Source organism: Quercus robur, chromosome 6, assembly GCF_932294415.1.
Source record: "Quercus robur chromosome 6, dhQueRobu3.1, whole genome shotgun sequence".
NCBI lineage: Eukaryota > Viridiplantae > Streptophyta > Magnoliopsida > Fagales > Fagaceae > Quercus > Quercus robur.
Window position 1 is genome coordinate 20,402,361 of NC_065539.1, and position 23,003 is coordinate 20,425,363.

At 34.4% G+C, this 23,003-nt stretch overlaps 3 protein-coding genes and 1 pseudogene across 3 annotated transcripts; 1 reads left to right on the plus strand and 3 right to left on the minus strand.

The window, feature by feature from the left end:
- Positions 1-1,343: 1,343 nt before the first annotated feature.
- LOC126733188 (endoglucanase 24-like) lies at positions 1,344-5,294 on the minus strand (annotated as a pseudogene).
- A 2,216-nt stretch (positions 5,295-7,510) lies between these two features.
- On the minus strand, positions 7,511-9,938 carry LOC126733189 (uncharacterized). The gene is made up of 3 exons (XM_050436398.1): positions 9,796-9,938; positions 8,383-8,727; positions 7,511-8,277 (listed from the first exon to the last, which is right to left on the minus strand). The coding sequence occupies exons 1-3, from the start codon at positions 9,847-9,849 to the stop codon at positions 7,789-7,791; spliced, it is 888 nt and encodes a 295-aa protein (XP_050292355.1). The 5' UTR covers positions 9,850-9,938; the 3' UTR covers positions 7,511-7,788.
- Positions 9,939-11,309: 1,371 nt separating this feature from the next.
- Positions 11,310-13,618, plus strand: LOC126733190 (uncharacterized). The gene is made up of 4 exons (XM_050436399.1): positions 11,310-11,625; positions 11,777-12,023; positions 12,507-12,851; positions 12,955-13,618. Exons 1-4 carry the CDS (start codon positions 11,483-11,485, stop codon positions 13,441-13,443), a joined length of 1,224 nt encoding a protein of 407 aa, XP_050292356.1. The 5' UTR covers positions 11,310-11,482; the 3' UTR covers positions 13,444-13,618.
- A 3,420-nt stretch (positions 13,619-17,038) lies between these two features.
- LOC126733191 (short-chain dehydrogenase ptmH-like) lies at positions 17,039-21,930 on the minus strand. Its single transcript, XM_050436400.1, has 3 exons — positions 21,223-21,930; positions 18,007-18,166; positions 17,039-17,490 (listed from the first exon to the last, which is right to left on the minus strand). Exons 1-3 carry the CDS (start codon positions 21,557-21,559, stop codon positions 17,154-17,156), a joined length of 834 nt encoding a protein of 277 aa, XP_050292357.1. The 5' UTR covers positions 21,560-21,930; the 3' UTR covers positions 17,039-17,153.
- Positions 21,931-23,003: the final 1,073 nt, after the last annotated feature.

The following is a 23,003-nucleotide window of genomic DNA, read 5'->3' on the forward strand; positions in this document are numbered from 1 at the left end:
ACTGCTTGTAGAGGTGCATCAATGACTCGAATTTTCACTCGTATATACTTGAATGAAAGTTTGTACGAAATTTGTATATTTGTGTAAATGAACTTTATAAGATCATTGCTTGCAGATTTATGTTAATAAATTTATTTTTACTTGTGTATAATTGTGTGAATAATTTGTGTCAAACCTTTAGATCTGTGCCTATAAAATCTATATCATTTTACTTATAGATTTGTATGAATAACTTTAGATTTATACTCGAATATACTTTTGTGATAACATTTGTATCAAAAATTTATAAAATCTTGTAGATTTATGTTAATGAACTATATAACATCACTTTATATCCTACCTCTTCTAGTATGTGGGTCTCACACGGTTGTGAAATGATGCATATAAATAATGCATAAGATAATTATTATTACTGAATGCATCTTCAAGCTTAACACGCACCTTTGCTTTCAGGGGTGCCCCTAATATGAAGACGTCTTAAGGCGTGGTGTCATCACATCCACGTCTCTAAAAGGAATTTTGGAGCTAATTACTAATCTCACTGCAAGGGATCAAGAAGATTTGTTATGTGATCCGCACTAAAAGCAGTATACAAAGTAAAAACCACATAGAATCTTTTCATTTTGTTATCACATATTCACATGTTTGTATTACTATTTTGTTCTACATATGTACATTCATTGTGGATCTTGAAAGGTATGATTCCTGTGAAATCTGCTTAATGTAGTACATATTTTTGGTCATCTTGCATACATACATGGGTTTACTTTAGATTGTAGCATTATGGTGGGTTGAATTATCTTAATCCAAAGAAGACCAAGGATTGAACTTGAACTGTCGGAAGACTGAAGGAACTCTCTTAGTAGCCATTCTAGAAGAATGATAAAAATTAATTAAATGAATAGTCTATGCTCTATGGTAGACTTGCCAATTTGTTCTAGCCTCCAGATATCTCAGGGAAGCATTGCTCGGATGATCTGTAGTCTGCTATCTCGTGCCCCTGGCCTCACTATGCAGGTATTTTGAATGATGTACACATTCCTTTCCTCTCAATTGTTATGATAGTTTCCTCTACGCCAAATATTGTTAAAGTTAATCTCACTCAATTATCAAACAGATTCCATATTTGTTTAAGCAAGACAAGTATCGGCTTCCTGTCTTGTACAATTTGTCTACAAACGGGAACCTTACTCATAATGCCTGATCATCTTATTTTCATTCACATAATCATACAACTCCTTTCAGCTTATATATACACTAAGAAAAAGCTTGAAAAAGACGACTTTGCAGTTCATAGACAAAAAAAATAATGTAGAATCAAACACTACTAGCAGACATTAATTAATAAGCACATGGAAGGTCCTCTACAATGTGGCTCACTCTGGAAAGAATTATATTTCTTTCATAGGGTACAACATGGAATCATCTAACATGCTCTTTTATGCAAAAGACTCTACCATTGAAGAACTGGTTATCAAGCCGGAGAGGAGGCCAACAATGAGAGCACTGTTGTATGTTGTTGGTTCACATTGCATTGAGTTTCTTCGGGAATCGTTATAGGTCTCATTGAGGAAGGGCCCTCCCACTAGTGCTCCAACAGCTACATTTGGATTAGGATGGGAAGAGTTAAGCCACTTAAACCCATCTCTGCAGCCAGTTTAAGCATCAACAGGAATTGAAGATCCCCTGTGGTGTGCATATTGAGGGTAGCTACTCCCATATCCAATGAGATAACTCATCTTCATTGGATTATTGCCCAACACATAATCTGCCTGAAAGTATTTGAAATGGGTTCAGGAGTTATACAGAGAAGTGAAGAACTATGCATGTTGTATATATCTTGCTAGGTGAGGAGCAATGCTGAGAAGTGCATTAAATATGAATGTTGAAATATGTCTCTAGCAACACGTTAAGGGCATGCTTAAAAGCACTCTAAGAAAGTAATTGAATATGCTTAGGGATAAACTAGACCACAGATAATGCAGGCAGGATGTTTCAGGAATTCACTGTAGAAACACATTGAATAATGAGTCCAGACTGATTAATGGTGCAAAATCATTGCACCTTATTCCAACAAATTGAATACCTGAGAAATGGCAAATTTGTGAAGATCCTCGGGCTTGTAAGATTTACCATTGCAATATAGAGTTTCAGTCTGGGGTGGAAGTATGTAATCACTATAAAGAACAGCTAGAAATGCAGATGCCACAGGATGCTGCAATGAGTTCCACTCTGACACCCATATCAGACCACCTATTTTAAAAGCACAGGTTCCAATCCAAAAATTAAGACTGAGTTCATGATGCAAGTGGAATTAATATTGCTGTATATCAAACAAGAAGGGTGCATGATTCATTAATAGAATTGTGATCATGACATCAGTGCTATTTAAGTTGAACCTAGCTTGCAAGAATTGGAAACAAAGCTTTCAAGAAAAGAAAGGTAGTCCAAAAACTAAGAAGCCTTGCAATGAGATCCACACTGACTGTCCATTGTTAATGCTAATTTTTCAGGCGTTTGATTAATAGCTCTGCATACATAACAAATAAATAAAGAATATAAAAAGAAAATAGTAGAACCTTCACTAGTGAATATGCCAGATTCTTTAACCAGATTAGCTGGTACCCACCACCAAATTTTCCTTTGAAATGTTTCTTAAAAAGGATTATTTAGGAGATTATTGGTTCAACTTTTCCATTTCCCTCTTCTTTTGGGGCCAAAAAAAAAGGCAGACCAAGTTTTTCGACCTTTTTTGTTTAGTATTATTTTTCTTCAATATCCCACACATAAAGACAAGCACACCATAAAAACAAAATAATGACTTTACGGTATATCCATGGTCTTAGGAAACACACACACACACACATATATGCATATATATGAGAAAAGAAAATTACTCTCTGTTCTGCTTGAAGTGGCTGTTGGTGAATCTGGCAGTAGAGCACACATGATGGCCTCAGCAGATTCCCTATAGAGCTGGAGATCAAGATTCTCAGAAGTTGACTCATCTTTTGCACCAAAGAAATTTATCCTCGAGAGGAGAACCTGCTCAGAAATTGCAAAATTATCAGCATAGGTTCACATTATGCAACTATTTAAGGTCAGCTAGCAGCCTAGCACTTGATGCATCATTTTTTGAATTCCAAAACACCCAGGACCACATTGCATGTACAACTTTGAGCTGCCTTCTCTCTTCTCAGCACACCTCCAATATACAAAATTAGACAGTAGATTGAATCCGTATTATGATATGGATAGTATCATACAGGGGATAGTATGGTCTCAAAGAGTGCTCTAATAAGTAACATAAGATATAAACAACATATTAAGAAGGTACACTATTCAAGCTCATATGAAGTAATGGACCAAAAAAGAAGCTAAAAACAAGCTATAGTAATTTTGATATTAGCCTATGCGTTACCTGATCTAACATCAACATCTATCTAAAAGATAAAGTACTTCATTAAAAACAAGAATTGAAACAACAAAAGCACTGTATCATAAAATATGCCTGAGTTCCAGCGTGCTTGTCATCCCAACTAAACCAAGTTGGACTGCCCCAGCACGCAAATTCTTTCCCATTTTGTTCAGTTACATATTTGAGGTAAAATTGTTTCCCAGTTGCATGATAGAGCCAGGTAGCTGCCCACAAGAGTTCATCTCCATATCCTGTGGAGTTGTAATATTTCTGCACTTGGGGGATGCTGACACTGTATGAACCTTGGTAAGTATCAGCCAAAATAAACAGCTGCTGGGCATGCATAAGGAGCATACTAGAATAGGTAAAATCGATTTTCTTGAAAACCATTGATGCTGATGCCATAGTGGCTGCAGTTTCTGCTGCAACTTCTGTTCCTGGGAATGACATGTTAACCTGCACAGGAGGCCTTTTCTCATTCATGGCTTCAGGCATTTCCCAACAGTTGTGGTCCACTTCAGGATCACCCACCTTCAACCACCAAAAACAAAAAGAACACAACAATTTAGACAATAATTCTTTCTTATACAAAATTTTACTAGGCAAATAGTTGGTATACTCCACAATTTTTATGGAACTTCAAATGTGGGTTCTAAGAATGAACAGCATATGCTGACAACAATAAAGCCTTTTAGTCCCAAAGTTAAAGAGTCAACTATGGATCCTCAACACACGAACCTGATTGACTACATATCATGCTATACTAAAAGCATACAAAAACATAAGTTGTAATGGTGAACGGATTGGTGCTTGTGAAACATATACATTTTTTTATTAAAAAAAAGCAGAAAATTGATTAAATGATTAAATTTACTATTTTCTCAGAGCTTAAGATTTTGGGAGTTTCAGAAATTTGTCACAAAATACAAGACCTGTGGACCTGTTGTTGACAATGTTGTAAGTTTGTTGAAACATTACAGATATCCCAATGCCATGTGCACGTATCAAAATAGTTTATGCACTTATCTCTGTGATTCTGTAGCCTATGAAATTGGTATATTAAATGAAACAACATGTTATCAAGTATCAACTTATCATAAGATCAAAAGGAAGTAATAGTTAAAAACAAGTGACAAACCTGAACAGAGAGCACATTTGCAGAAGGATGAGCATTGATAAGATAATCAGTTATCCACTTAAGCGAGTCCTGAGCGTGTTCCAATTGCTTCACCGCATTCATATGATCTCCATATTCAAGAATCGCCCATGACAACACCGTTTGCTGTAAAAGCCATTGGAAATTCAAACTTAATGAGATCACCTGCATCATACATTCCTTTTGATAAATCCAGATTTTCCTCATTCCCATCTCTTAACCCCGAGTCCCCTCTCCATGCAATCCTATTATTCACCAACTTACCAGCTGCAACAACAAAATTCAAACAAACTAATTAATTCATTAATTAAGGACATTCAACTTAAGGTTTAAAAAATAAGATCAATAAGGTGTGTGACCAAATTGCAGTTTATTGAAGTGATCGACTCTGACCGGTAGAGAATCACTTTCAAATGGACTCACAATTTTTTCTCCACCACACATAGTTGACCATATCAAAGTTGTAGTAAAAGTTGTCTCTAGACTTTCTAGACTGAATTGTGTACATTTTTGAACATCAAAGAATTGCAAAGTGATTTCAAAGGCGTCCACATATTTTTCCACAATGGCGCCGGGAATTGAATTAGGCTTAGCTTAGTTATGAAAATTTTTCAATATAGTGAGTGTAGCCGCTGCTACAACCAGAGCTCCAATCACAAACACAATTAAATACCAACACCAGCCCTTGGACTTTCTTTGTTCAGCCAACTCAGCTCCCATTCTCAATTTTTCAGAAGTGTAACTGTAATTCAGTTCAAAGAAAACAGTTTCTAATGCTAATTTACTTTTTTCTTTTTAAGGTTTTAAAGGTTAGGGACTGTTGTATTGTGTGTACTATTTTATTAAGTGGGTGAGAGTTTGGAATATCGTTGGAGCCAAATTTTTAGGTAATATTCCCTCTTTTAAGTGGATTGACAAAGATGCCCTTGCTTGCTTGGGCGAACAGTGTGAACTGTGGGCCCTGGATGACGTGGAAGGTGGAGATATAGCCGGAGATATAACGTCAAGGTAGCCGGCAACGTTGTTTTGTGATTCTGTGAAAACAACTGGTCGGCTTGTCGTTTTTGTTAGAAACAGCTAAAATGGAAGATCACTTTTGTTGCTTTCAGTGCCTGCACGTGCACGAGGTTGAGATTGGCTCTGGAACTCGAGTCTAGTAAACAACATATTTCCTAGAATTTTGATAAACCAAAGCACTGGATTTTTTTATTTTACAAAATTTTGCTTCGGAAATATGTATGTATGAACTATTAAGGGTAAGGATATTTTATAGTTGATGTTTTCCTTTGATGTTATCAAGAATTCAATTGCATGTTTTAACTTTACTTTGATTATTTCTTTCAAAAAATATTCAGAGTTTTTCACTGATTTAAATGCTCAGAGAAAGGAAACGACTAAAGAACATGGTTGTCAAAATCGCGATCTGGATCGTAGGATCGCACGATTTTACGATCCCACCTCACCAAAACGATTAAAATCGCACTAAGATCGTAAAAATGGTAGGATCGTACGTAGGATCGTGTAGGATCGTATAGGATCGTAGGATCGTATGGGATTCTACCGATCCTACCGATCCTACCAAAAACATAATTTTTTTTTTTTTTGGATAAATTTTTTGTTTTGATGAAGTTTTGAGGATTTTTATTTTTTCATGTTGTGATGGTATGACTTTTTATTTTTTATTTTATAAAATTATGTCAACCTAAGCAAATGTTTTCTAGTTTCTAGTTCACTTGTAATCAAAATGAAAGAATGTTTCATCATTTCTAAATGAAGAATTTGACTTGGCTTTGCTGCATTTTAAGCTATAATATTATTAAATTTGTTTGATCAATATACTAATTTGTGTTCTAATATTACTAAAATATATATATTTTTTTATATATAATTTTATCAGTTATGCTTGTATTTGTATATAGATTGATTGATTTTTTTGAGTATACTCTTTAATTGTTGCTGAGTGGTATAACTTGAATAGTTGAGTGTGAAATTGTATCTTGATATCTTTTACAACTCTAGTATACAAATATATAATGTCTACATAGATGATGAAATGAATGATGATGATTAGAAATTTAGGACGGTGGTTATAAGAACCTTAGAATGTGAATAATTAAATATTCACTTTATCTTAATATTCATCTTACTTTTGGATTTCATATTGTAGTTAGCTAGTTTTCATTTGCTAACTTATTTTGGATTTCAAATTTGAAACTTAGAACTTAAAAATATTTTCCTTATGTTTTGGTAAATATTTTGGTATTTGGTTGCTAATTAAATATTTATTGAACTTTTTAGATACATTAAGTCAAAACTTAAATATATTTGTTTTGTTAGTATAGACTTAGCGATGTATGACATGCAAATTACATCATATGATGCAAATCTAAGTTTTTTTATGGATGAATTTATAATTTACATAATTATTCAACATACAAAGTCATTATCAATGTGTTTTTTGCTTTAAATCTGAAAATATGTAGGATCTTACGATTCACGATCCGATCCTACGATCTACGATCTCACCTACCTTCAACGATCCTACATAGAATCCCGATTTTGACAACCTTGCTAAAGAAGCTTAATAATAAAGTAGCTAGTACAAGTCTGGTAACAAAATATTGCTAGCTGGGTTGACAGAGTTGGAAGAGACACTGATAATTTTTGTGATATCTCTTATTGGAAATGAGATGACTTCAGAATGTAAAATTATGTGAATGCTTGAGAATTTAGTGCTACTGTTTTTTAACTTCTGTGGTTATAATGTGCCTGAACAACCTTACCGATTACGGCCATCTTCAAATTCATAGACGTTAGACGGCAAGGCCAATTGGTATGAAATCCTTCTCAGCAATTGCTTCACACTGTCTTGCAAATACCTAAAAACCTATTTTCCAAAAAAGAATACAAGGTAAGATGGTAATTGGTTTGCAAACAAATACCAAATAAGTTTTAGCATTAATACTTTTTTTTTTTTTTAAGGTAACAGAAGTTTCCTTTTTCATGAGAACATCAATCAAATGACAAACAGAACCACACTGGAGTCATTCATTTTACATAAGATGTCCACCACATATGTCCCACGAAAATAGTACTGAAATTCATGTTATTTATACAGAGATCATTTTCTGGGTCTCATTGTCCAAAAGTAAACAGAACCTAAAGGTGACGTTATTACGTCTGCTTGACTTCCTTGCCTATTAGCCCATGCAAATTAAACACTAGGAAGCATGGCCTTCAACCAGTTCAACCTCTTCTCACTTTTTAATGATATGAATGTTTTTCTCCAGGTTGAGTTCTGAAACAAATCCAGAGCAGCATTATAAGTACGGCGATCAACACCTTGCATCCCATTTATTATAGCAATACAATGACTAGCAGAGTCTGGGTCATCAGATTGAGGTGCTGCAGTTCCATTTGATTTCGAGACAGAATTAATCTCCTTTGAATTCTCAGTTCCTTTGTCATGTTTCTTGTTGGGACCTGAACCCACAGGCTGTGCTGACTGGCGCTTATTCCGTCCATTTGAAATGTTGGTATTGACATTCCCCCTTGGGTGTGCAAGATTGTTGCTGCCAGACCTGCTGTATCCACCAATTGCAATGGCAAACTCTCCAGTGGCCTTTGGCTTTGTAAATATTGTGCATAGCTCTTCATAAATTGGACACCCCCATTTCCTGTACGGCTCAATCTCAGGATGCACCTATGAGTTTCACAAGTTGAAATTTTGTAATGTAACTAGAATTAAACATAAAAAGAATGTGTGAGAGACAGATAGCTCTAGCTCTAAAGAGAAGAAAATATGTACCTCAATATATTCTTTCCACACTAGATCATCAACATCCACCATCTTCCGACAATAATCCCAACCAAAGCCTCCATGGTTATACAAAGGTTTTACAATGCGATACCGCTTTCTTAAAACAGCTAGATGTTTTTTCAGTTCCATCTTATCATAATTTAGACTTGTCTCCTGATTAAATTCTTTGCACACATGGTCCCATGCCTCCTCATTAAAGCCAGTGGCACACACGTCCAGATGGTATTTCATTTCCTCAATCAGCAATTCAACGAATACTTTCTCCAGGCGTGGTGGCCAGTTTGGCCTGGACCAAACATCCTCTGATTGCTCTTGATTTGCCTGATTATCAATCTAGAATATGCAGCATTTTGCCACGTTTAGGTATAAAGAGGCAATAACTTTCTACTTAAATTCCATCTTTGATATTCAAAGCCAGCATTGTAATTAAACAGGCTAACAAAAGGACGATACAATCATACAAATACAATTAGTTAATGCTTGCACTTGCAGCTCAAACACTTTGTCTATCAACAAATTGTATTACAATATGAAGTTAAAGCAGGATTTAATACAGTAAAATAGCAACATTTCTTTTTAACTTTTACTTGAATTATAAGTTGTCAATTCCGTTCCAGTGACCATTCCAATTTGTTCAATGGAATGGAATATTTCGGTACTAATTTATTCCAGCATACCATTCCAAATTACCACTATATATATAAAAGTCTTCATCACATAGGGTTCCTACCATATCAAATTATCAATTCAAAATCAAATAATATGACATCAACGATTTAAAAATCTTTTTTTACATAATAGCCTAAATTTAGTGGAATGATCCGAAATGGGCAATGGAACGGAATTGGCCAGAATTTAGACTGAGGTGGGATAGGGTCGATTTGTAGTATATTGTACAGGTTAGATAGATTGAACGAAATTTTCCCAACCAGAACAGACAACATTTGATATTTGTTGATGTCATATATGTAGGACTATACATCTATTGCAAAACCAACAATCATATGCATTGCCTAGTAAAATTCAAACTACATAAACGCCTATCGCAGATTAGATTGCTTGAAATCATAATTTCCAGGTTTATAAGTGTGAGGGTCGAAGCAGTGCAACAAGATAACTTAGTGTGGTCAAAGGTTTAACTAGATTGCTTACTTAATAGATAATAGGCCAAAATATCCAAACAACAGGGTTATCTTATAAGCATAGCATAAATCAAACACATAGTATACCAGAATCAAAAGGCAAATTAGAGAATCATAATTATCACCATGTAAATCACATAAACCAGATTTGGCAAAAAATAAAAAGTGAATGAAATTATATATATAAAACAAGCATGTTTTTAAGTTATAAATAGGACATGGTTGTGGTGGGAGCCATGAGTGACTCTGACAAACTCACCCTTTCAGAATCGGAGCCACGTTTGCCTTTCTTTCTTGACATTCTCTTAGGCATCTTTGGAAATTCGAAGAGCAAACCCCTGACAGAGAAACACAGGGTTTGTTGTTAAGCATAAGCCAAAGACTAGTTTTGTAACTTTATATTTTGAGAGCTAACTAATTACTAATTAGTAATTAGAGCCATTTATGATTTATAGTAGCGGGAAGCGAATGCGCGGGATTGCAAAATCTTTTTTTAAAATTTTTTTACAATTATTAAAGTTAATAGATATTGATTTATTAAATATTTTTAGAAGTTTTTTATGGGAAAAGATACAACTAATTTTTTAAATAATCTTTTACATTTTTCATAAAAATTGTTCAAAACATTTCTAAAATGCTCTATTAACAAATACTTTAAAACACCCGTTAAACAAACTTTTTTCTTGTTTTAAATAATTTGAGGGGAGATTTGCACATGTACTAACTTTTTACCCTTATAACTTATTCTAACTGTTTAGAAAGCAAGTCAAGTTCAAATTTTAAGTTGAGGCTTGATTATTAAACGAGTCAAACTCAATTATAATAATGCATTTGTAAACAATCTTGTGAACATGAGAACTTGATTTAACTATATATAATATTATATATAATTATATTTATACTTATCTAAAAATACATTTATATAGATTTGAAATTGGATTATACAAGTTTGTAATAGGTTTATATAATATTAAATTATTGTATTTGTATCTTATTGATGATATAATTAGTCTATTTGCGGTAAAATTTAATAGAATTGTGAAAAAGTAAAACATTTTAGTCATGGTTTCATAGTATATAGAAAAAGAATAAGTTAATCAAATAACTCATAAATAAACTCGAGCTTGCTCGATAAGAAAATAAACCAAATTTGAATATAAAATCTTGATCGGTGATAAGCTCAAACTCAACTCATATTTGAAAAAAAATTAAATTAAATGAACAAACTTGAATTTTTAATACTCGACTCGTCATATTTACAGCTCTAAATAAAATCATGTCATTATTTATTAAAAAAAAAAATTGATGAAAAAAAAAATTGATGAATAATGACATGATTTTATTCATACAAAAATTACATAGTAAAAAAATGAAGAAGTAATAATATTGTATTAACTTTAAGCTATGTTTGCTTCAGATGATAGAAAAAGTGCAAAAGATGGAAAATCTTGTGAAGATGCAAACCAAACCGTACTTGGGAGAAGGACACATTGCATGTATGTTTTTTTTTATTTTAAGAAGATGATGAATGTTTTATGTTTTATTTTAAGAAGATGATGTATGTTGATTTTACTATGGTTATTTTTTTATTATTATTTATTTATTTAATTAAGGTGATTCAGCCAACCATGAAAAGTCAAAAGTGTACTAACTTTCTACCCATATAGTTTATTCTAAGATTTTATCTATAAATAAATCATTGTTTTTGGAGGAAATGAAAATAAGTGTAAATAATAATAATAATAATAATGTGATTTACTGCAAATCCTTGGATTTTGGAGCCAAAAAGGGTAAAATTGTTGGATTTTTCCACTTTGTTCCCGCTACCACTTCAACTTTTCGCTCCATTCCCCACCCCCCACCGAGTAAAATATATATGAGACAGAAGTCACAGAAGCCTGTGAAAAAAAAAAAAAAAAAAAATTACGCAGAGCACAGAGAGAAATATGGTCACCAAAAATGAGAGAGATATGGTGGGTGGCAAGAGCATTGTCAAGACCATTTGCTCGATTTGCTTCGAAGATCTCAAGCCCCTTGCTCAAGATCTCCAAGCCATCTCCGTCTGCGGTCATGTCTTCCACGAGCCATGGTCACTCTCTCTCTCTCTCTCTCATTGAATATAATATTTATGTATGTATCATATTTTATCTATAAATGCATGAGTTGAAAAATGAAAAGTCAGAATATGGAATTGATGTTTTTTACTTATTCTGGTGGTGTGTGCGCGCTTGAATCCATAGTTTACAACATTGGTTCAAGCACTGCTTGCGAAGGAGGAGATATAGTTGCCCTGTGTGCATGCAAAAATGTTCAGCAAAAAATGTCAGTCGCCTCTACTTTCAGTCAGTCGAGGACTCCAACAATTCCGTTCTCGCTAAGAATGAGAAAGATCCCCAAGACTTGCGTTGCCAAATTCAGAGATTGGAGGACAAGGTTGATGGGCTTAGCTCTCTTTTCAAGTTCCAGGGGAAGGACCTCAAAACAGGGGTAAATTCAATTGCTTTTTGTCATTTTTTTTTATTGATCACTTTTGTTGATTTTGTTGCTTGGATTATTGCAAAAAAGTGGTTCCCTTTTGTTTGACTCTGATATTGGTATTTGGCAGTACATTTCATTATTGGTTTTGTGATGGGTTCTGTGTCAGATGTATTATGGTTCTGCATATATCATACATGACATCAGTGAATATGAACATTTCTAGTGATGGTGCCTTATGGTAGGCTTACAGGTAAAAGAAATGTTCAAAAAGTGTCCATCTTTACTCTGTTAACCAAAATGGTATCTTGCATTCAAATTTTACTTCATAATGTAATACAATTTGTCAATAGCACACGTTTGAGTTGCATATGCAAGAATTAAGGGATTGTATTTGTATCATCCTTTTGCTGGTTATGAAATATCAAAGATGGAATTTAGTAGAAAGTTAGTCTTTTTTGTACCTAAATGTGGGCAAAATCTTTCATATTCTAGATTGATAATCAGACAAATCAAGAGCAATCAGAGGATGTTTGGTTCAGTCCAAACTGGGCACCACACCTGGAGAAGATATTCGTAGAATTGCTGATTGAAGAAATGAACTACCATCCAGACGCGTGTGTCAGTGCCTTTAATGAGGAGGCATGGGACCATGTATGCAAAGAATTTAATCATCGAACAGGTCTAAATTACGATAAGATGGAATTGAAAAAACGCCTAGCTGTTTTAAGAAAACGATATTCCATCGTAAAACCTTTGTATAACCATGGCAACTTTGGTAGGAATTATCGTAGGAAGATGATGGATGTTGATGATCTTGTGTGGAAAGAATATGTTCAGGTACATATTTTCTTCTCTCTCTCTCCCTCTCTTGACACATGCACACATTCTTTTACATCTAATTTTAACTGTATTCCAAAATTTCAACTTGTGAAACTTATAGGTGCATCCTGAGATTGCGCCATACAGGAAATGGGGGTGTCCTATTTATGAAGAGCTATGCAAAATATTTACAAAGCCAATGGTCACTGGAAAGCAAGCCATTGTAATTGGTGGAGATGGGTCTGGAAGAAACTATCTTGCACGCTCAAGGGAGAATGTTGATGACATCGTTTTACATGGATGCAACAAGCGCCAGTCACCACAGCTTTTGGGTTCAGGACCCAACAAGAAATATCACAAGGGAACTGAGAATTCAAGGGAGATTAATTCTGTCTTGAAATCAAATGGAACTGCAACACCTCAAACTAATGACCCATATTCTGAAAGTCATTGTGTTGCTATACTAAATGGTATGCAAGATGTTGATTGCAGTACTTATAGTGTTGCTTGTTATTTGTTTCAGCACCCAACCTGGAGAAAAACATTCATATCGACAAAAAGTGAGAAGAGGTTGACCTGGTTGAAAGCCATGCTTCCTAGTGTTCCATGATGCAAAGGCTAATAGGCAAGGGAGTTGGGCAGTTGTAATCACGTCATTGTAGGTTCTGTTTACTTTTGGACAATGAGACCTAGAAAATGATCCATGTATAATTCACTAGGAAATGGCATGAAATTACCATATCCGTGGGACAAACATAAGTGAACATATTTTGTTGTGAAGTTAATGACTCGAGTCTCCATATGGTTCTGTTTGGTGTTTTGTTGATGAAAAAGGCAATTGCTGTAATTAGTTACTACCAGCAATAGAAGTACAGTATGATATTAATGCTAAAACTTAATTTGTTGTTTGTGTGCAAACGAATTATAATCTTACCTTACATTCAGTCGGGTTGATAGCTTTTTAGGTATTTGCAAAACTGTGTGAGTAGTCCAGGCATCCTCAGGCTCTGAAACTATTGGAAGTTGTCAAGCATTTTTGTCATCCAATATGAATAAGATTTGGACAGGTTGTTTCTATACAATCAAAATAAAAGCGCAACTATGCCTGCAGCAATAGAAAAGACAGGCAACACTTTTTATTGAAGTACTGATGTGTTAGTGGTTGGTTAGTAATGCCCATGTTAGATAATAATAAAAAGGATAATGATAAGTGTGAGTAATTTTTTTATTTTTTTATTTTTTTTGAGAAACAAACACACTTTGAGAGAGGAAATTAGATTCTAACACGGGTGAGTGGTTAATATAGCACAATTAACCCCAAACAAACCCATAGCTAGACGTAAACTTTTGGGTCAATTGATGTATTTATTTGTTATATTTACCTCTCAATTAAAATTTTCCTAAGGTGTTTCTCGACATGTTTTCTTGTACAATTAATTTTTACTTGTCCATTAAAATAGGAGTTACTTAGGAAAGTAGGAGTTACACACACCTTTGATAGCGTTACCCTGTAGAATATCAAATTAATTTGATTTCTTACAAACTTATTTACAAATTTACACAAGCTAAACTCAAGTTCACACACACATTTAGAGTCTTGTACCCGCAACCCATACAATTATGATTAAGTTCATATAGTTTGATAATTGAGCCTAAACTTTTAGGTTTGAACTTACTTATTAAATAAAAGGGAATATATTCCTTTTTAGCTAAACTCAAACTATATAAACAACTCAGTGACATATGAAAAGCCTAGCCTTAGGTGGAACTCGACATTAGTAATCTCAAGTCCTATAGAAATTTGTTCCGTGTGAAAATTTTTTTTTTTGGTGTGCCAATTGTGTTTATTTTGCAAACATATTAGTGTGGCCGAAAATGAAACATATTAGTTAAGTAGTATTCTTTGGAACACAAGTCTCCGAAACTTGAGTTCCACTAAGAACTAAAAACAAAATAAAAATAAAAATCAATTGATGTTTTTCTCTCCATGGAACTCAAGTCTTTGAGACTTGAGAGACTTGAGTTCCAAATGAACTAATATGTTTCTCTCTCTCTCTCTCTCTTTCACACTCTTCTCACTCTCTCTTGAAGGCACCATTGCCTCTCCTCTCTTCTCAGTCTCTCTCTATATAAATTTAGTAGAGATCAAACAGTATCCAATGTTGAGTTGAATGTACCAGTTTCAATGTTGATTCCAAGCTTGCTAAAGTAATGCAGCAAGAAAGGTGTTACATGATGATGTGAATTATGAACAAATAATTGAATCGTATTGAATTTAGATTTATCAGTCTTGATATTTGTGAGATTCATTACCTGCTTAATTTTGATTCTTCTTATATGCTATCTCTATGAAAATGTAATGTCCTCTGACTGAATTATGTACTGAATCTTGCATCATGCTGATACTGATATGGGTTCTTCATTTGTTTCCTGTTTTCAGGCCAAGAAAAAGCAAAATTTTCAAGAATTTCACCACAATATTGTTGTTTGGGCTAGTTGGTACTGTATTTTCAGTTTGCCTTAGGTGACATCTGTAATTTCTCATCCACTTCTACTACTTGTTTGTTTCAAGCTTGGTACTAGTATTTTCTCAAAATAGTACTGTGATAACTCCTTATATAATAGAACTAATGCACTCATACCCATGGATCTTACATTTCACTCTAACAAAGTCTAACTATTCAATTTTTGTTGTCTATACCAGGGGCTTATTTGTTATTTAAAAGAATTGGTGTGACAAGCCTGGATATTCAAGATTACCTAGGTGACTAATAAGTATTGTTGAAATCATTTTTTGATTGATGAAAACGACGTCCTTGAAGAGAAGGCCCAAATTGTCAAAGAAGGTATGATTTTTACTTCTCTTCTCTATAGTGGGGTGTTTTGTTGTTGTTGTGTGTATGAAATTTGTTAAGAGTTAGATAAATTTTCAACTTTTGGAGGGGGCGTTTGTATGTTATTTTCTTAACTAAGTGTGGGCAAGCTCAGATAAATTTTCATAGGTTAAGTTTGTTAGAATATATACTATTTAATAGTTCTTGTTTAGTAAATCAAATGTGAGTAAATTTCTTTCTCAAAAAAAAAAAAATGTGAGTAAATTTAGTTAGAATTGATTATTCTAGTAAATAATTTAATCTTTGAAAAATTATACTCACTTCCCTTGAGGTTAGAAATGACAATGACCCTGAAATTTTGCAAAAATGAAATTCCCCTTAATTTGTGATAAACATTACAATACAATGAAATATCTTTTTTGAACTTGATTAAGAGATCATGTTCCTAATTTGTTCGTCTTATCGATGAAGCTTCTATCTAACCCTTGAGATATCTTATTCACCTTATTTACCCAAACATTATGAATGCTCAATTAGGTAAAGATTAGGAAGAGTGCCCTTGAACTACAAATCAATCATTTTTAATATTTAATACAAGGAAATGGATTCCCCTGCCTTCAAAAGGAAGGGGGTTTAGGGAGATATTTGTGCAAAACTAAATTAGGGATCACTCTCATTTTCTTATACCTCAAGGGAGATTGGTGTAATTTCCCTTTAATCTTTTTAACTTATGAAAGGTACAAATCTGATCAGAATATTGGGATAATAAAGAGATTAGACTAATGTATTTTTACATTGTTTAATTACCCATTATTGATGTATTTGACGGCACATATTAGGCTTGGAGATGCTCTCTCTCAACTTGTAATATATCAAGGCATTGTTCAAAACGACATACTAAATGTATCAAAACATTACGTTTTAACTAAATATTTGTACAGATCATATATGTGGATCAGACCTGCATGAATCATGTGTAATATTTTCCTATATTGACATTGTCCTATGAGACACTTCTGTCAATTTTCTGTTTATCCAACTTTCACCATCTATCCTGACTCAACTTTTCTCTAAAAGGATCTTTCAATTGTCACCAATGCAACATCGAGAACAACGAGAAGTCATCATCCATTGAAGTCAAAGATTACATATAATTCAGGAGATAAAAACAGCAAGTTATTCCATCTCTCTCTCTTGTATTATGAAACAGAGTGCTATATGCACCTAACAAGGCATCATCGTGCTGGAATACTAGGATTCGTGTGCATGTTTTTAGCATTTGGGGGCTACCAGATATGATCTTTTTTTTTTCTTATGAGTGAATAAATTCATTCAAACCAAAAATAGTGCATCCCCAGTACACAGGCCGTATACAAAAGAAGGCGCGTAATGAATACAAAAAAGAAAGGACAAAACAGAACACACAACAAGAAGTTAATGTACAACATATGACCAAAATCAATATAGGAAACCAAAGAGGTAAAATTCAACCTTTCATTGCTATCTTAATTATGAAATCTCTAATAAAGAGGGGCAGATGGTACATGACTGCCATTGCGGTGGAGAGATGACCAGAGGAGAACCAGGCTGGAGGATTCTTCTTCAGCACTGCAGCCACAGTCTTCTTCGCGAACTCCTCCGAAGGGGTTGACTTAGTTCCTTGTGAAAAATGGGCCCTGGCCCGGATGGCAGCTTCAAAAGGTTTGTACAACTTCCACTCAGGCATTTGGCTGTAGTTAGCTATGACAGCATTTCCTATGTTTGACCTAATAGCTCCTGGGGCAACATTGATAACATCGATCCCAAAATGTCTTAGTTCCAATCTGCATGTTACATGGAAAGTATATGGAATATTAATTGAGAATTTAAGCGTTAAGCGATCATCAAATAACAAAGGATCCACCAATATTCCTACTACAAAGGTAGATTTCAATTAACCATTGGCCTGGCTTAAAGAAAGTGGAAGTCATAAAAGCTGTGGCTAGGAGATGACTATCTTATGAATTAAAAACTATGCTGTTCCCATTCTTAGGTTTAAATAAAGTTACCCTAAATTGTGTTTATTCTTAAATGTATTCATACAAGTTTAACTTGGAAAAGTCATACACGGTTTTATCCTAAAGAAGGCCTTCTTGTGTTTCTTCTTGACAATTCCAAGATTTTCATTTGTTAAACAGCAATTCTTCGTTTGGTAAGATAATTATTGTCAACGGCTTTGCACAGCTATATTTATGCCTAATAGCATAAATAATTTGCCCTACTAAAATTATCTATGTGACAATCATTGTTTTTATGCAGATATAACCCAGCATTAAGATGTATGCAGGTTGTATACAAACCTCAATGTGTCGGTCAATGCATGAAGAGCAGCTTTGGATGCAGTATATACACCAGCCCATGGTCCCGGAGCCAGAGCAGCAATACTTCCAACATTGACAATCTTTCCCTTTCTCCTGGATGCCATGTGAGGTACAACAGCTTGAACCAACCGCATGGGACCTATTTTAGAGTATGACATTATAAATGAATATTATTATTCATTGTTTTAATTTTTTTTCATTGATTTAGGAATGTAATCAAAGAAAACAAAGAACCATGAGATATTACAGGAAGAAAATAGAAGAACATATCAAATCTGCTGTGAGGGTCAGATTAAAAAACAGATAATTTAGACATGGACAGATTCAAATACAAAGAACAATCTTGTAGCAATGCCATATACATATAGTTGTTACAAGGCCAATTTATCAGAGGCAGCACCATGTGTTACCATGTATGATGTAAAGAAAACACAAGCTTCATATCCAAAGCCAAACATATGAGAAATAATTAGAAACATTGCATAATGCAAATGATGTAATTTGTATTTTGCATCACTTCAATGTGTTTACTAAGTCAATAATGCAGTGAGGTTCAGAAGTTTTTGAGGATGTGGTCAATCTATTCACAGGATGTAACCTGACCATTTTCTGTTCAAGTTCTTTGTAATGAAGACTGAGCAACAGAAACCCTGCAATAATAGATCCTATCATTCAGAGAGGCAATGCTTTTTCAGCAGAGTATTAGTTTTGAAGTTTACACAAGTCCTATTGCATGGCTTGGGATTTGAGGGCAAAGTTCAACCTTAGCGAAGATCTGTGTTTCCAAATGGCAAATATTGGGAGGAATTTTGAAATGCAATTTTAAATGGAAAGGCCAGCAAAAGATCTCCCCTTAAAAAACAAGAAGGTAGAAAATTTGATCCTTCAGTTCTTTCAACTAAATGTAAATATACATGTATGTGCATGACAAACTATATAATTTTTAAAGTGCAAAAAACTTTAAGTTTAATACTATCATAGATGAAATAGCTATTGATTTAAGGAGATAATTAACCCGATAGCGAATTTATCCAAAAAACAAAAACATTCAATAAAAAGTTATTAACTTGTGTGTTTATACATATATACACATACAAAGGAGTGCATCGATGCTGATTAATGATACATTTATCGTCTTAACTGTAATGCTGTCATGCAGTTACCAATTGAACCATCACAAAGAATAGCGTTGAGTGAGGCCTGAAAATTCTTCATTGGGTGAACTAAAGAATTGATACTAGCAAAGTATCAGTGTGCTGACGCAGCATAAACATAAGTGATGTGGCCTCTGAAAAACTCATTCTATAGCAGATACCAAGTAGATGTGATGCAGGAGCATCTACATAGGTAAATGCCTTTGGGAGTAGTTGGCTGTGTAGTAATTTGGTATGTTGCAGCAACAACCGAGTGCAGTAACAGCAGGCATAATCCAGTGCAGCAGCAGGTAATAAGCCAGCTAGTGATTTCAGCAACTGGGCTAGGCTTGGTGCAGTGGCTTAGTTCAAGGTGAAGCCTCATGTCAGGTTAGTTGAAAGCTTTAGAAGTAGGCTTAGTGGTTTTGAAAGCAACTTGTTGTAACAGAAGTAGTTAGGCTGCCAGTTAGTTAAGCTGCAGCCAATCACATTGTTTCTAGCTGTCTGTTAATGCAGCAGCCAATGAGATTAGTTTGTAACTAACTAGTTAGTGCCTTAGTTAGTTAGCTCTGTAGGAACTAATCAGAAATAAGCGACGTTTGAGCCAATCAAACTACTTATTGCAATACAAGTAATTTGCTGCATGACTTGTTACACAGATTATTATTGCAATACAAGTATTTCAAAGTGTTCTCTCTATGCAATGGTATTATCCACCTATAAGCTTGCCTCATTCTCATTTCATTTCTAAGCATAAACAGCAACCCCAACCAGCCTGCATCAAGATGGGCATCTATTTTAGGGTCTACTATTGTTGTTTAGCACCATTTTGATATTCAGTTCTAACATTTCCTATAAAAAGCATTACAAAAGAACCTGTTTCTAGATATTGCTTCATTAAGTTTTAAAAAAAATCACAATTTTCTCCCTAAAGGACATAAAACTCGTTTCTTTTCAAATTTGTTCCTTCTAGATATTGCTATCAAATTTCAAATAGCAAGTACCCCAATATTTTGAGATTTACAAGTTTGTCAAAGTTCCAAAGATAAATTCTGAATGTCATACCGTTTTCCTTCTATTATAGCAGCAAGAACTTTAACTGCTATCAATCACTACCGAGAGGTAACAAAACAAAACACGTGTGTGAAACATTGAAAAAAAGTATTGCAGTAAGGAAAAACAAGCTGACCTCAGGCAGGGCAATCTGTAATAAGTGAAGAAATGCCCATTCAAATTAACCTTTAAAACAGTAGCATATAGCAATGATAAATTACCTATTGTCCAAAAAGCTTAAACTTATAGGCAGTAGTGAATTTAATCACTTAATCATTATTCTAACACCCTCACTCACATGTGGACCCAGACTCCCGTTATTAATAAGTGGTTAAATGGGAGGAGGTGTAGAATGCAGGGATCAAACTCACAAGTCACAACCACTGTTTTAATATTATTCTCAATTGTCCCAAAGTTGAAGCTCGGTGAATTTTGAGAAATAACCATCACAATTACAACATGGCAGTAACGAAAACCAAAAACACAGATTAAGCACATCTTAAAATTTTTTTAAAAAAAAAACCAAAATAAAAGGTTAGCAGAAGAATATTTAGTAAAGCATATGTTATGTGCACAATTTTTTATTAGTTGCTTTGAAGGCACCATTACCAAGCCTCCAAATTTTGATAAAAAATACTTATTCAAGAGAGTGTATACCTCAAGTTAGTCTAGCTATACAAAATAGACTTGGTATTAGATAAAATTTAAATACGAAATTCTTATAATCTATCAATAAAACTAATCACAATTCATTCTAAAACCACCAAGAGCCTCATAGTTCAACTAGAGCTCCTAATGTTTTCAACACAGCCGTCTATATTCGAATCCAGCCTTCCCCATTGTACCTATCAAATTTATCAAAAAAAAATCATCCTAAACAAAACTAATCTAACTAATTATAATCCATACTAATTCATTTAAATCAATTAAAAAATATATATATCTTTATCATAATTTATCCAACAATAATTAACAAAAATTAGGCTGATAAGTCAGTTCAGTATGTTACCATAGACATTGGTATCAAAAGTTCGTTGGAGAGCAGAGAGAGGAATCTCAGCAAGAGGGCCTACACATTGGACCCCAGCATTGTTCACCAGCACATCTATGTGACCGTACTTCTCCACGACACTGGACACCACGCGTTGCACGCTGTCGTGGGACAGGACATCCAGTTCTTGCAGGAAGAACCTAGGATCCTGCTCTAAGTCTCCCATCGAAACCTTGGACCTGCTCGTTGCCACGACTTGGCAGTTTTTGGCGGCGAACGCGCGTGCCAGCGCGTGGCCTATACCGCCAGCCGAACACCCCGTGATTAGCACCACTTCTTTGCCGTCAGGTTCCATTTCTTCACGGTTCTGAAAGAGTTTTAGTGCCCGTTTATTTCAGCTTTCCCAGCCCAAAAAGCACGTAACCATAAATGTAATATATGCGTTTGGTAGAAGCTAAAAAGCAACTTTTCAGAAAAAGTTGCGTTTAGCTCATGTGAAGAGATTGCGCGTTCTCTTAATGGAGCTGTGAGGAGTCTTTTCCAAAAGCCCGTGCACGTTGAGAAATCCTACCGTTAGAATCCGGATGAAGTTACCAAATTACCTTTAAATAAATCAAAAGATAAGCTTCACGCCATTTTTCATTCCTCTCATCTCTCTGCTCTGCCCTCTGCCCTCTCAGTAGTACTATTATTAGTTACACTATTAGTATTACTAGTGATGGATATATTATTATTAATTTATTTATTATTCTACCCATAATTTATGGCCATAAGTTTTCTCTTTTATCGTGTCACACCACCAGTGGTTCATCCAGCTGGCTGGAATGACTAAATGAAATCTGATAATGATTTTCTTTTTTTGGTTGAGAAGAAAATCTGATAATGATTTTGATGTTTCCAATTCCATCCAAAAAAAACCGTGGATTAGTCGTGGGCGGTAGTTAGTGGAGAAGTGTCCCTATATGGGCTCATCATTATCTCTTATTAATCACATGATGAGTTGTGATATTTATCATGCGAATTTATGAGACACTAGAAACACTCAAAAACCGCACTAGATGTGCTCGTTAGAGCTTTAATAGGGTCGGGTCAATCAGTACTTTCTCGCATGAAATTTTTTATTATTTTAAAAATTATGTCTTTATCTTGGTCATATAATAATTGTAAATTATTTAGTATGAAATGCATTACTTTTTCTATCCAAAAAAATATATATATAACTTTAAATTCACCATCCAAGAGTTGAGCTCAACAAATTGATACTTATTCAATAATTATAAAATTATACAAATCTTAATATTACTGATCAAAATAAATAGTACATACAAAAAGGTGAATAGTCTACTGTAGGGTCAAGGGCCCAGCCCACATATTGAGCCTTGGGCTCTGGGCGAGAGCATGGTGATCTGAAGACAAATAAATGGATGTGGCAGAGTCAAACTTAGAATTTAATAAGTGAAATACGAATGGGAGGATAGTCCGAGGAGGAATGTCTCCTCGGATAGACTAAGCACAACTCAAATATGTCTCCTAAAAAGTCAAGGTGACCTTCGAGGAAACTTTAGTGATAGAGACATGCCTCATGAACATACAAGTAGGATGGGAGCTAGGAAATATCTAAAGGAAAGCTGTTGCCACCGCATTTAATGCCATGCAGCTAACTTTCTGACCACATTTATGTGGAAAAAACAACTAAACAGTGTTGTCTTGGTTATCACAACTAACAGAAGGCCAGAGGAGGTGTCTGATGGGACAGACACTAGAATAGTGGCTTAAATAATCAACAGATGTAGGATCGA